General features: G+C 44.5%; 1 protein-coding gene across 3 annotated transcripts in view; it reads left to right on the top strand.

The window, feature by feature from the left end:
• The window catches only part of LOC133359833 (receptor-type tyrosine-protein phosphatase beta-like), a 101,508-nt gene extending 88,725 nt beyond the window's left edge, over positions 1 to 12,783 (top strand). For all 3 annotated transcript variants that reach the window (XM_061578378.1, XM_061578376.1, XM_061578377.1), the window contains 4 exons: positions 5,272 to 5,368; positions 6,522 to 6,557; positions 8,040 to 8,168; positions 9,744 to 12,783. In XM_061578378.1, coding sequence (XP_061434362.1) covers positions 5,272 to 5,368; positions 6,522 to 6,557; positions 8,040 to 8,168; positions 9,744 to 9,867 — 386 coding nt within the window. In that variant the 3' untranslated portion in view covers positions 9,868 to 12,783. The remainder of the gene's footprint in view (positions 1 to 5,271; positions 5,369 to 6,521; positions 6,558 to 8,039; positions 8,169 to 9,743) is intronic.
• The last annotated feature ends 604 nt before the right edge of the window (positions 12,784 to 13,387 follow it).

The following is a 13,387-nucleotide window of genomic DNA, read 5'->3' as shown; positions in this document are numbered from 1 at the left end:
GGCTACTTCAAGCTGGACGTGGCTCTCCTGCCTCTCCAACAGTAAGAATCCTGAGCCCATCTCAGGGTCTCCCTTATATCGGGTCGGGCTGGGGCTGGCTCCACCTCTCGCTCCGCCCACCTTCTCGATCTCTATTGCCCTTTCCCGAAGGCTCTCAAGAGTTTTCTTGGACCATGTGACCACCCATTGGCCCCCTCCACCCGTGGCCCCCCTCCAGTATCATCTGGTCACATATCCCCAGGTCAGCCAGAGCATCATGCCCCTAACGTAACCCTAGCTGGCTGACACTCTCTTGCTCTCTCAACAGGAGCCCGCACCACATGCTGTGCGTGGTGCCACCACATTTAACCAGCGCTCACCCAAGCCCCCACTAGGGCTGGTACTACACCCCGTGTCCAGGGTGTCCACACAACAGTATACTTCCCGCCATGGCCTCAAAGGCCCGGCACCACACAGTGACATTCCCAGTCCATATTTACGCACGCAGTTTTGTCGGGATCCGTGATTATCCCAGACTCACTACCAATGTGGCCGAAATACCGCATCGATGTTTGCAAAAGATGGCACTTTTGCGGGTTGAATTTGAGATTGGTCACCATGCACCCTGATTAAACACTGACCGCAACCGTTGCAGATGCTCCTGAAACGTGTGCCCGAATACAATGACGTCATCCAAGTATATGAGGCACGAGTCCTATTGAAGACCTGCTAAGACTAATTCCATAAGCCGCTGAAACGTGACCAGAGTAGAGTGAAGACCCATCGGGAGGCAGTTAAATTGGAACAACCCTTGTGGTGTCCGGAACGCAGTTTTAGGCCTGGATCCTTCATCCAAGGGCAGCTTCCAAAATCTCAACAAGTCGAGGGTTGAGAAAAATCACGCACCCGATAAGGCGTCCAAGGAGTCATCCATCTGGGGGAGTGGATACGTGTCTGCCACAGATATTTTATTCAATTCATGGAAGTTGATGCAAAAGCACAAAAACCGATCCCGTTTTTTTACCAAAACAATGGTTGCCCCCCACAGACTGGTGGAAGGGAAGATGATGTCCGCGGCCAACACTTTGTCAACTGTCTGACGAACGTGGTCCTTCTCCTTGGGACTGAGCCTGCACGAACTCTACCGTATTGGAGCAGCGTTACCCATGTCGATGCGATGTTGCAATAGTGACGTGTGGCAAATATAAAAGTTCCCTTGGCTAAAGATATCCTCATTCTCTGGGAAAGGCACGCAACTTGCCCCGCTGTTCCCCATACAATGCGTCTATCCAAGCCCCATCCGACTCACCTCCCCGCTCCACCACAGCAACGACATCTGCAGTCTCCGAACAGGCCTGCTTACAGCACACGGCTGTTATGTGAGCCAAAACTGTACCGGCTTGGACTACCGCAGCCCCAAGCCCGACGTTTAGCACTTGCAAAAAGGGCTCCTGGTCCCCCCCTTACTTTGAGCACCCACCAACGCGAGACCCCAGACTCCTGCCGTTCGTGGCGACACAAGTACTAGCGACCGGGCTAAGACAACAGGACATTGGCGGAAATAATAAAGAAATGAGCTCCGAAATGATGGTAACCGACACTCCCGTGTGGAATAGCACCCTCACCTCTATCCCCTCGACAAACCCAATTACTGTGGACGACCCAGCTGCCGCCATCACAACACGGTGCGCCAACGCGTTTAACTGCCCACGCCCCGCTGTCACCCGTTCGATGTCGAATTCCGTCACTCGTGCGCCGTGACATGGTGAGGGATGATGATGTGCGAACCCAACACACTCAACAACGGGGATGCATGATGTGACATTTGCGGCCGGGTGTCTGATGTTGGCGGGGCAGAGGACATCGAAGGCGAGGAGGGCAATCTGGTGCTGTTGCGACATCCCCTGGCGATGTGGCCTGGCTGGCCACATTTTAAGAAGGCGATCGTGGACCTCCATGCTGGGATGGGGGCCCTCTCCCGCCGTTCCTGCTCCAGTCGTCACCCCTCGATGTTCCTCCCACGTGGACCTTGTACGAACGACGCGCAGGCCTGCTACAGCTCCCGCGGCGCAGGCTCCTCTGCGTCCTCCTGGAGTCCAGCACAGGCAGCCACCTTGGGCCACCGCTGCAAGTTGACGTGCACTTGGATGCAGCGGGCCACCTTTAGTGACGACAGGTCATCCTCCTCCGTGGCGGGAAGAGAGATGCCCAACTCCTGGACCAGTGACAGCAGTCTCTCCAGCACCAGGGAATCCAGTGCAGTCTACTCCATACGCGGGTATGCTACATGGCCAAAGGCCAGAAGTGTGCTGTGGAAGGCGAGAGGCTTCTCGGCCTCCCCTCGCCTCCGCAGCACGAACCTTTGATGCGTGTTGGATGGTGGTTCAAAAATGACAGCCTTCTGAGTGCATGCTCGAGGTAGAGTTGCCCGGTTAGCCTCAGGGATCGCCTCAAACGCCGCCAGTGAGTCGTCATCCAGTGCCGTGGGCAGAGCCCGCAGAGCCTCCCCGTTGGACCACCTGACCAGGGTGCAAGCCACTTTGAAGTGGTGTTGAAATGCCGTCCAGTCGCCCCCCACGGTCACGAACTCACGGATGGTAGGCAGGCGCGTTCATAGCAACAGTTTCCCCGCAGAAGCCACCGATGGCGACTCGAATTTAGCGGGAAGACTTTCCCACTCTGACGACAAAATGGCAGTCACTTGCTGCGCCGTGCCCGCGGTGGGAAAAATGGCTACCGCTTGTGCAGGCGGGAATACTGCTGTTTCCCATGCTGGTGCGGCAGCAGAAGGTGAGCCATCCACCTGCTGCTCTCGTGCTACAGCATCTCTGGCAGGCGCCGCAGACCCGAGTTGCGCTGTGGAGATGAGCAGGTTTGCAAGGCGCCCGGTGAGGTCGTACCACCCTTCTCCGACTGGCGGCTGCAAGAGGCGGACGTCCTCCTGCTGCTCCGCTGGTATCGCCGCCTCGGGATACATCACCAGAGTCCTGGATTTTGGGTCTGTTGAGAGGATCACATCCCCGTCGTCCTCGTCTCCAGAGGACACTATCGGTGGGTTCTTCCTCTTTGTCACTTTGACATGACAAATGTATTTTTCTTTCGCACTTCTGACGCCAAATTTAGTGACTAACACGGAGATAAGTCTTGGAGTCACTTCTTTATTATCAAACACCATCGGGCTTAACACTCTTAATAATTAGTCCATCTATTGTCGGCGACGCTACAGAGCCAGGACAATTGGTAGGCTGCCTGACTAGCAACACCCCGAGATGATAAAGAGAGAGACCACGACAAGACGAATGGTGAAGACGACGAGAAGAATGGTGAAGATGACGAGACGAATGGTAACAAAGGACTTGAGTAGCACAACGGGGATCCCACTCCAACAACAGCCCCGAGGTCCCCTGCAGGGCCTTCTCTTTTACTGTGAGCATGGCCTCGCTCCGCCCCCTGCAACGCCCCCTTTCTGGAACTTACTAGCGGATTCCTGGTGTGCCCCTTCTGTGACGTTTCTCCTAGATCCCCCTCTCGTGTATATCCTTGCCTGCTGATGTCAGGACTGCAGTACGCCGCCGATCCCTATTTCTGCCAGCAGCCAGTGCTATGCCACTTCATACAGTGAGAGAAAAAAAGTATTTGATCCCCTGCTGATTTTGTACGTTTGCCCACTGACAAAGAAATGATCAGTCTATAATTTTAATGGTAGGTTTATTTGAACAGTGAGAGACAGAATAACAACAACAAAAATCCATAAAAACGCATGTCAAAAATGTTATAAATTGATTTGTGAAGACATTATTTTCAATTTAGATTTTAACATGCAAAGCCCCAGTGGCTTCCTAATATCAGAAAAGCGTTCCAGACGCTCGCAGAAGTGCATCTGAAGCACTGTGTGATGCGGTAACCATTTTTGTTAGACAGTTGGCCAAAGCTGCTGCTGCTGTGAGGATGACTGGAGTTCACGTGATGGTTTATGCTACTTGATGAGAATAGCTTTGTGTGAAATTTAGACGAGAATTCAATGGTGCTAGGAAAAACTTGAACTCAGTTCAGACCATCTTACATCTCTACTACAAACCAGTCACAATTGTAAGGTCTCCAGCTAACCAAATGACATTGGATCAAGCTTAATATGCTCATGGCTGAAGGCCTGCCAACGCTGGCATTACCATGTTTCACAACACATGGGAGTTGCGTGATCACGTTTCATCAAACTGGTTAGTGCGCATTGACATTGGTCGTCACCCCTGACATGAACTATAATCGGGAATTCAACTCTAATAACCAGGTTCATTGAGCACTGCACTCATCGGTACGCACAATAAAAGTTCGTGTCAAATATTGATCATTTACAATGTGCATTGTTATATGAAATTATTTCATCGAAACTATTATTTATTGCGTTGGCCGGCACGGTCCCGGTTCCAGAAAGGCTGTTGCCAGGGTTCTGAAGCATTTTGAAAAAACTGAGAAAACTGAGCAGCGGGCAGGGATGCCGGACAATGAGGGGTAAGCAGCAGGGCCAGTGTCTGAGAGAGCAGAGCGCCACTTACTGCGTGGGTCAAGAAAATGGTTAGGTGAAGCCGTATATAATTGGGTGCTGACAGAGGTAGAGGGAGGAGAGGAAATTAATGAAAAAAGATGACTGCTTAATATGGAGGGGTACATTTGTTCCAGTGAAGGGGCTGGGGGGGAGAGAAGAGGGTGGTGGGAGAATCACGACCAGATAGAATAGGTGGGTGAGTGAGGACCAGGTAGAGTAGGTTGGTGAGTCACGACCAGGTAGAGTAGGTGAGTGAGTCAGGACCAAGTACATTATATGGACGAGTCAGGAGCAGGTAGAGAAGGTGGGTGATTCAGGACCAAGGAAAGTCGTTGGGTGAATCAGGAGCAGGGTTCGGGTTTATAGGGACCCGAGGTGGTGGCACCGCACGCTGGGGGGTGGGGGGGGGGGTCAGGAATAATAGTACTTTGCAGACCAATATTGTTCATAAAGGGTTATTTTTTTTATAAGATCACGTAAATATGAATGTGTCGTTAAACCAACCACCACCCGACACAGCCAATTAGTAATGTTCGTAGAATCTGGCCGTCGCCTGATGAGGCTGGTTGTAATTACTCGCGAAAAATCGTTCTCGGATTGCAAATGTTGTAGGTTTACTCTCCAACACATAACCGCTTAGTGCTGAACTAGTAACTGATTGGCACGTTTATTTTTGAGAAATATCTCAAGTATTTTCGGTCTCGACACAGCACTGATGCCGCCCGTCTCCGCTTTTTCTTCCCTCTCAGGCTCGGTAAGCATCGTTGGCCCTGTGGTGGGAGGTTTGCTGGGAGCGTTGGTGATCATTGTTGGAGGGGTCTTACTCTACATACGCCGGGAGCAGTTGTACGTTCTGAGCACAAACACACACACAGCACAGCTGCCAACCTCACATTCACTGCGATATCAACTTTTGTCACAGGAAGGCCTGTCCACATCCCACGGGTTGTGGGGTTATTTGCCAATCCTTCAAGAACCTGATCAGTGTTTCTCTTAACTCACACAGCCTCATTGTAAAAAGCCAACTCTGCTTTCCTAAATTAAGTGATTCATTAAGTTTTGGTAATTACGTCTTTCCCTACAGTGCTATTTTGATAGTGCTATCGACGTTTCATCATGAGACAAATTATCCGTTCTGTTATCTCGCAGAGTAGTGCATCACCCTGTGTTAGACAACGGTCTGCGGGAAACAGATATCACACAACCAGTCCAATATTCCTTAATGTTACGTCTGAGTCAGTCATCCTTGCAGCAGCAGCGGCTTTTGGCTGGCCATCAAACAAAGACGGTCACTGCATCGCGTGCCTTCGGATGCATTTCTGTGCTCGTCTAGAACGCTCTTCCATCCGATATTAGGAAGCCACTGGAGCGTTGCACTTTAAAATCATCTCGATGGGCAAACCAATTTGTTTAAATTATGTTTGTGTTTAGTTTCTTGTCCTTCCACTGCACCTCCGATTAGCGTGGCTGCCCCTACTGTATACATAGTCATACAGTAGGGGGCAGCATATTCCTACTCACCCAGCTACGGAATAAGCAATATTCAGCACATGACTTTCAAACCTATTGTTTTAATATTTTTTGTGATACTGCATTGGCAGTAGTTCATGAGCATAGATAACAAAAACTAAACGCATTTGTTAATACCACTGCTCCAGTGGTATACTTTTTTATCTATGTGTTATAAAGAAACGCCATTGCCTGAAATATCATCTAATATATATTTACTTTCTGGAAAGTTTATGACCGAGTTTGTAATTGTCAGAGCTGGAATTTCTAAAAAGTGCAGAAGCAAATTTATGTTGTCAGGTTTTTGTGCATTCATTGCCAACTGGGTTGAGCCCAGTTTTAAATACAGGCATCTGCCCAGATTAAACGCCAGGAACTCAGTTCGTTCCTAGACCTATCAGTGCTTCTGTCAGTCCATTAATCTGTGTGTCTGTCCACCTAGTAGTCTGGCTATTGGTAAAATGTTCCCAACATGTCCCTCTTTCTACAGGAACTGTTTCAAGAGACCCGATTCCACACAAACTAGGTAAGAATTCCTCTTATCCGCGTGTCTCATCCACTTATCTAGCTCCCCATTACGAGTCCCCTTCAGACAATCTGGTGATGTTTTGGTTGACGAGTGACCACGCGTTTTCTCCTGTAGCCCTCAAGACTATTGAACTCTCTTCTACAAAATATCAGGATCTGTGAACATTGTTAAAGATGTCGTAAAACATTTATAATTATTTACATAAATATGGTCATAAAACATATTTATGTTTTACGATGCCACGGTGGCGAGATGTGAACCACCTTGCCTGGTATGCAGTAGGTCATGAGTTCGATCCAGGCCCTGACACCTGTATATTTGAAGTTGATATGTTCTGCCTATGGTGGCGTGGATTTTCTCCAGGCCCAGTGGTTTTCCCCTCCAAATTTGGAAACATGCATTTGCACTTGAATATTTGGCTGCTAGACATTCCCCTGTGATACGCCACTTTGTGGAGTTATCATTCGTGGCCAGGTCACTTCTGAAAAATAACTACATTGCTCAGTTAAAATAAAAAGTGTATACGCCTCCATTTGTTCAATCATTATTAGTTAATTTATAACATGGTTTTAAGCATTTTTTCAATAGTAATTTTTAATGAGTGATTGCTTCTGTGTCTTGTACAGCATTTGAGATAATCGACAAATGTTATAATAACCAGTGCGATACGGTACACAACTAATTCTGTTTGAGTCGTGAGCATACACAGTACACTGAATATCAAGAATGCTCAGCATAGTTTGATGCCACTTAGGCAGTTCGCAGTGACCTGCAGTCATTCAATAATGGTGGTGAAATTAGATTTATCTTTTTTTAACTATTTCTAGCATTAGCGGTGGCATTATTAATGTGTTGGTGCCTTAGTACCTGCATGTTCTGGTTGTCTCTTCGACGAATCGTATGTGCTCACCACTGAGAATCTCCCCCTTTTGTATGTACGTACTCATGTTGAACCTCTTTCATATACCGTATGTATTCAACAGTGCTCATCGAGGTGCGAGGGGCGGGAAGCACAAACGAAACATAAAACGCAGTTCTCAAGATTTGAGTTTTAAATCTAGTTTTTAAAAAGTACATGGCTCCCGTGGCTTCCGCATTAAATGGCAATTTTTATAGCAATATTGGAAACACTACAATGTAGATTCCGTAAGTTACAAGTTGGAGGGGAGGAGCTTCCATTGATGTAAACTGTCTATTTATAGACACGTTTCGACAAGGAAGAACACGATTCAAGTACTTATTTATCATATGAATAATGAAGTCAGTATATTCCTAAGGAAAAAAAGTACAAACATTAAAATTCAACGGGCATGGAGTGGCAGCGCAGTGGATAGTGTTGTTGCGGTTTGAGGCCGACATCAGTTTTAGCTTTAGTTTTAGCTACCTTACCGATAACAGTACTACTTTTTGCAAATTGCCAGCATGTTGAAATAAAAAAATTGCTCAGCAATATAATGTAATGCCATTTTATTTTTAAAGCACAAGAAAATGGGACGATCTCCCAGCTATACCAAGTGACATGAAGAAGGATGTTTGTGATGCAAGTCATGAGGCCGGCAATGAATACGTGATTCCTGACGACTCCGTTTATGAAGATCTGGATAATCGGTACGTGGGCAAGTCACAATTACATAAAAGTGACACAATTTGCTATTAGTATAGGTAATCCAATTTACACGAGTTATAATCATGCTGAATGTAAGCACCTAGTTCATGCAATGAACAATTATATGGGTAATACTTGATACAAGTTAGAAACATTTACACTTTACATTTAAAATGTATCACATTCTAATCCAGGCTTCGTCCATTTAAAAATCTAAATCGAATTCAACTCGATTTAGTAGCAGTCCTTTTATATCTCACTCTTCTAAAATGAAAAGAAAAAACGAAAATTAATATATAACGTTACTTTTTAAGTGAATACATCTTCAAAACGTCCAGACATTGCAGGACATCACAACAATGGATAAACGCTATCTGGGCAAATGGAGCCCATCAATTCTTGCAGACTATTGCTGGTCAGTGACAAGAGATCCATTTAATGCATACAAGATATAAGCCAAGAAGTGTAGAGTAGACATTGAATAAGGATTAAACTATGTACTTATGTATACTTAATAGTGTTTGCCTTTTGTTTCATAACACATTTTATTAATATACTCTTTTGCTGATTTATTGACATTTTATCATGTAAAGCAACCATAAACACATGCAAAGACCTAGGTTTACAATTTATGAGTAAAACTCTATCTACACTATACATAGACGTCATATTTGAATTCAGCACATCAAAATCCATAATAAACAGCACATTTCATCTCTGAAGCAGACTTCAAAAAAACTGTAGATCAGTGTAATTCTTAAATGTGTTTATTGTTTTAACGTTATGTTAGTAACAGTCTGTGCCACTCTCCAATTTCTTTGGTGAAAAGTGGGTTAAGTTTAGCCTAATTGTGTAAAGTTGGCTCAACAAATGATAATAGTGCGCCTTTTGGCGTCATCTGGTCCAACCCATGTGAGACTAGGCTCTAAGGAAAGCTGTCTCGGGTGTGGACCAATCAACTTCAAGGACAGTGCATGCATTATCAGAGTTATGTTTTTTGTTTGCATTATGACTTCAGGTATTGTGGTCTATGCAAACATGACTCCTTGTAAAAAAAAAAGGTGTCAGTTTTGTTGCCAGATAGAAGGGTAAAAAACCAATAATCATATTTTTACTGGCAAATGAGGTTCCAATGGTGTTGGCTCAACAAACTCAACTATAATCGAAAGTTTTGTTTCATATTGGATACTCTAAAGATATATTTAAGCATGTCATTTATTGTGATTCACCATCAGAATTTAGGCCGAGGTAAAAAAAATCCCAATTATGATTTTCTGAATCGTGAGTTACCGGGTTGGTTCGACTATTTGTATCGGATTTCATTATCTCTGTATTCCTTATAAAAACAAAAAAAATATTTACGTCAAGTCACTGCCTTGGTCAAAATCACTGACACTTGTTAAAATAACTCGCATAAAAATGTAATGTTTCCGACGGTTTAGACTTTTTTTATGCGTGTTATTATTATTCGCTTTCATCATAGTTCTTAATTTTATTCGAGTTTCGCTTAGATTATTATTATGTTACATGTGTGTTGGATCATCATACTCAAACGTTTTCTTTTCATCTTATTCAAGTACACCCCAAGAGGTCCACCACTCAGGTACATCATCGAAGGCAGGAGAAGATGATGCCAAGACCGAGGGCAGTTCCGATCCCACCTATCTCGTTCCCAACAATGCATACGTCAATGTGAAATAGCCATTCAAGTCACTTTCCACCTTCTTCTGTTTGATCTAAAAAAAACATCTCAAATCTACTGACTTAAAAAAAATTAAGCAGACTTTTCCTCTGCTGGGTTCATGCCAAGGTCAATCTTACCTCGTTCTCAAGGTTAATTAATCCATGCCAGGTACAAATTGACTAGGTGTGATGTTATGCCACCAGCAGGCAGAAATTGCACGTCTTTGAGAACAGATGTTGCTCTTGCAAAAACAGCTGGTATTCAAGGCCTCAAATGGACTTGCTTCTGCCTATATTCATGACCTCCTTCAGTCATATATTCCATTGAGATCATTAAGATCGTCAGATTCAGCATTGCTCACTGTCCCAAAGTCTAGGCTTCGCACTTGGGGGTGATGGCGCCTTTGCAATTGCGGCTCCTAAACTCTGGAACTCGTTGCCCTTCGAGGTCAAGGGGATGTCCAAGATGCTTCAAATCTTCAAATCTTGACTAAAAACATATCTTGTTTAAAATCGCTTTCTCTCGTTACTTAATTTCAAAGTCTTTCTTCCTTCTTCTTACCTTGGTTGATGTTAACTATTTCTGCCTTTTCGTGCATAGCGCCCTGAGAACGATTGTTAAAGGGCACTCTATGAAATTGTAATTATTATAGGTCTCTGGACGAGTCTAAGGGTACTTATGCAAGTGTAATGGTCTCAGTGGAAATCTATAAATAAGTCTTCTCATGGCTGATGTAGGTGTAGAGTAACAACTATAATTTTACATTCAGGTGGTCGATCCAGATGACTGCGTCATATCTAGAGGATAGTACTGCTCTGATGATGCCTCCCTCCTTCACATTTGTGAATTGGGCATTGAGACGTCATACCTTCTATGGTCTACTCTGGGTAACCACAGGTACATTACTACTATATAATTTTTATGTTTCTTTTCATTTATGCTTCAAGTAACCGCATCTGCCATATTTTGTGTGGATTAGATTTCGGGTTGTGCACATAATTTCCGTGGAAGATCGATCAAAGCCATGGATTGTCTGCATCGGGTCCACATTCTGGGTAAAGGTAGAGACGGCTGGCCCCGACAAAACAAAGCCATGGATAATGCCAAATATAAGTGTGATATAAATATATGTATTATTTACCTACATAGACTATAAATTTCGATTTAAAGCTTTCGTGACTGCAGGGATTCATCTTCTTGGTTCTTTCGGCTGCTTGCGTTGTGGCCGAAACGTCGTGAGAATTGTTTTATTATGTTTTATTTTTATTATTTTATTACATAGACTATATAGGGGTGAATCTATAAAATGTGTTAATTTGTTGTTTGTCTTTCATATAATCGGTTGACTGTCGGGACTCATTTGTTGTCACATTGTGACGATCGAGTCACGGACACGCAGGATGAAAGACTGAGATACTAAGCAAACGTGCATGAAATAATATAATTTTCACAAGCACGGTAAATGCCAAACCTGACCCCTTTGCAAATTTCGCGTTAAAATGTATTAATATTACCAATTGTATGGGTAAAGGTACTCTTGTAACATGGATGGTGCGCCACCATATCTGCATGTATAATTCGTTTTGATTTTTATTTACTATATAATGTATATTTATCCACTTTATAAGACAATGTAATCGATATGTATCCACTACATAATACAACTGGTTTAAAGTTAACCTGCAGGTTTAGTTATCATACATGAAAGTAAAGGGAAATAAATTAAAGATCTTACATTTTCATACCCATTTGTTCCATTAAAAATGTTACTTTATGATGAAACTTTATCATTCGTTATGACAGGTACTTAGCTTTATCAGGAGCATCTGATTTCATAATCTTCAAACTTTACCGACACCCGCATCAATGTACTCATATTTTTCACAAACACTTCAGCATGAGACATGCAAGGACGGATTGTCGAGCAAATTTTCTGTAAGTTTCAGCTGCTATCAAAGTGTTCATAAGAAAGTTTACTACAAGAGGTCGCTATCAAGAGAACATTACACGCAGTTTGATGCCATACAGCAAACCCTTCCCTCTCGCGGGTTTAGCCATCTTGGTTTTTCGGCAAATGTATCGAGGTGTAGAGTTCGCCAATTGCGCCCTCCTCTGACAGCTTGACCATTCGCGGTTTACCCCGCGAGATTGCTGCTGTACAGCTTCGGCGCTGCACTGCTCGTAATAATGTTGCTGCTGTAGCACAGCGGCCATCTCGTCTCCGTCTCATCTTTCAGGCCACGTGGTGGTGCTCCCAGCCAGCTTCCAGTGAGGAGAAAGCAAGGATTCAGCCACCCGCAATCTTTTGCCCTGTAGTGTGCAGTACCGTACGCCGATACGTGCTCAGTACCGCGCGTCGATACGTGTACAGTATTGTAAACCACATTTTTTTCATTCAATACATTAACCGTGCAAGGTATATTTAAACACAATATTAATATTTTACATTAAATCTACTTCTTGTGTAATGCTTCGATTGATGTCGGGTAACATAAGATAAACAGAGGGTGTCGTATTACAAAATATGAATTATTATACTCCAGGAGGAATATGATAACCTATAAGGCTGATTTTAACAGATGTCCCATTAGGGGGAAAGGGTTCAGAACGTTACAACAACACAATAAACACAAACATGATGGAGGTTAACAGAACTGCGAAACAAACCCTCGTTTTCCCATAAGCCTTTTGAGTTAGCAGATCGTGGATTATCCGATTGCCGTTCTTTTCAAGAAAGTAACCCCCGCCCCCTTCTGCCACGATGGGCAAATGATTTTCTGTACTCTGACGGATTTTCTCATCAGGCGATGTAATTCGACGCACGAGTTTCCACATGGTACAACTCATCGCTCGCAATCTTAGCAGCAATCCGTTGTCATTTTTTTAAAGATTATCTCCATGGAATAAACACCTTTTAAATAAAGTGTATAACCTACCACAAACTATGGTAAGAAAGTTGTGTTTTTTTATGTATTCAATTTCGTTGCGTTTAGTTTGTTGCCCCCCCCCCCACATCTTTGATTAGCAGTTGGCTACGTATGTACTGATACATCAAAACACATGTGAATGTGTAGTGGATTGAACTTAGTCGCAGACGTACTTCTTGGAGGCAACACATTTATTACCACCAACCAATAACACAAAGAGGTTACTGCCCCTTTACCAGATAAACTATGGTGCTGGACCACCAGGCTAACTACGCTAGTTACTGGGAGTAGTTAAAATGGTCAGGACCCTAGCTTGGGTCCTCGTCCACGTGTTGATGACTTCTTCTTGGACGTAGAATGTAGATCGTAGATCTTCAGATGACAACAAGAACGCTCAACCCCGGTCCCTGTGCGGACCCGGTTTATATGCTGCTGGGTCGTGGCTGGCCCCGCCCTTGGCCACGACCACCTTCGAGAAACCTCTTGTCGTTTCTCGACACTTCCCGTTGGATCTCACCCTGACACGTGACCACCCCCAAGTCCCAACCTGGAGCCCTTGTGTAGATCTTACTGGTCACGTGCCTTGCAGGGTCAATCAATGCCATGGCCT

The sequence above is a fragment of the Lethenteron reissneri genome, chromosome 66, assembly GCF_015708825.2.
Source record: "Lethenteron reissneri isolate LAM-NWPU_2019-01 chromosome 66, ASM1570882v1, whole genome shotgun sequence".
Classification (NCBI taxonomy): domain Eukaryota; kingdom Metazoa; phylum Chordata; class Hyperoartia; order Petromyzontiformes; family Petromyzontidae; genus Lethenteron; species Lethenteron reissneri.
Note: the sequence above shows the minus strand (reverse complement) of the source record. Positions and strands in the feature narration are given on the sequence as shown.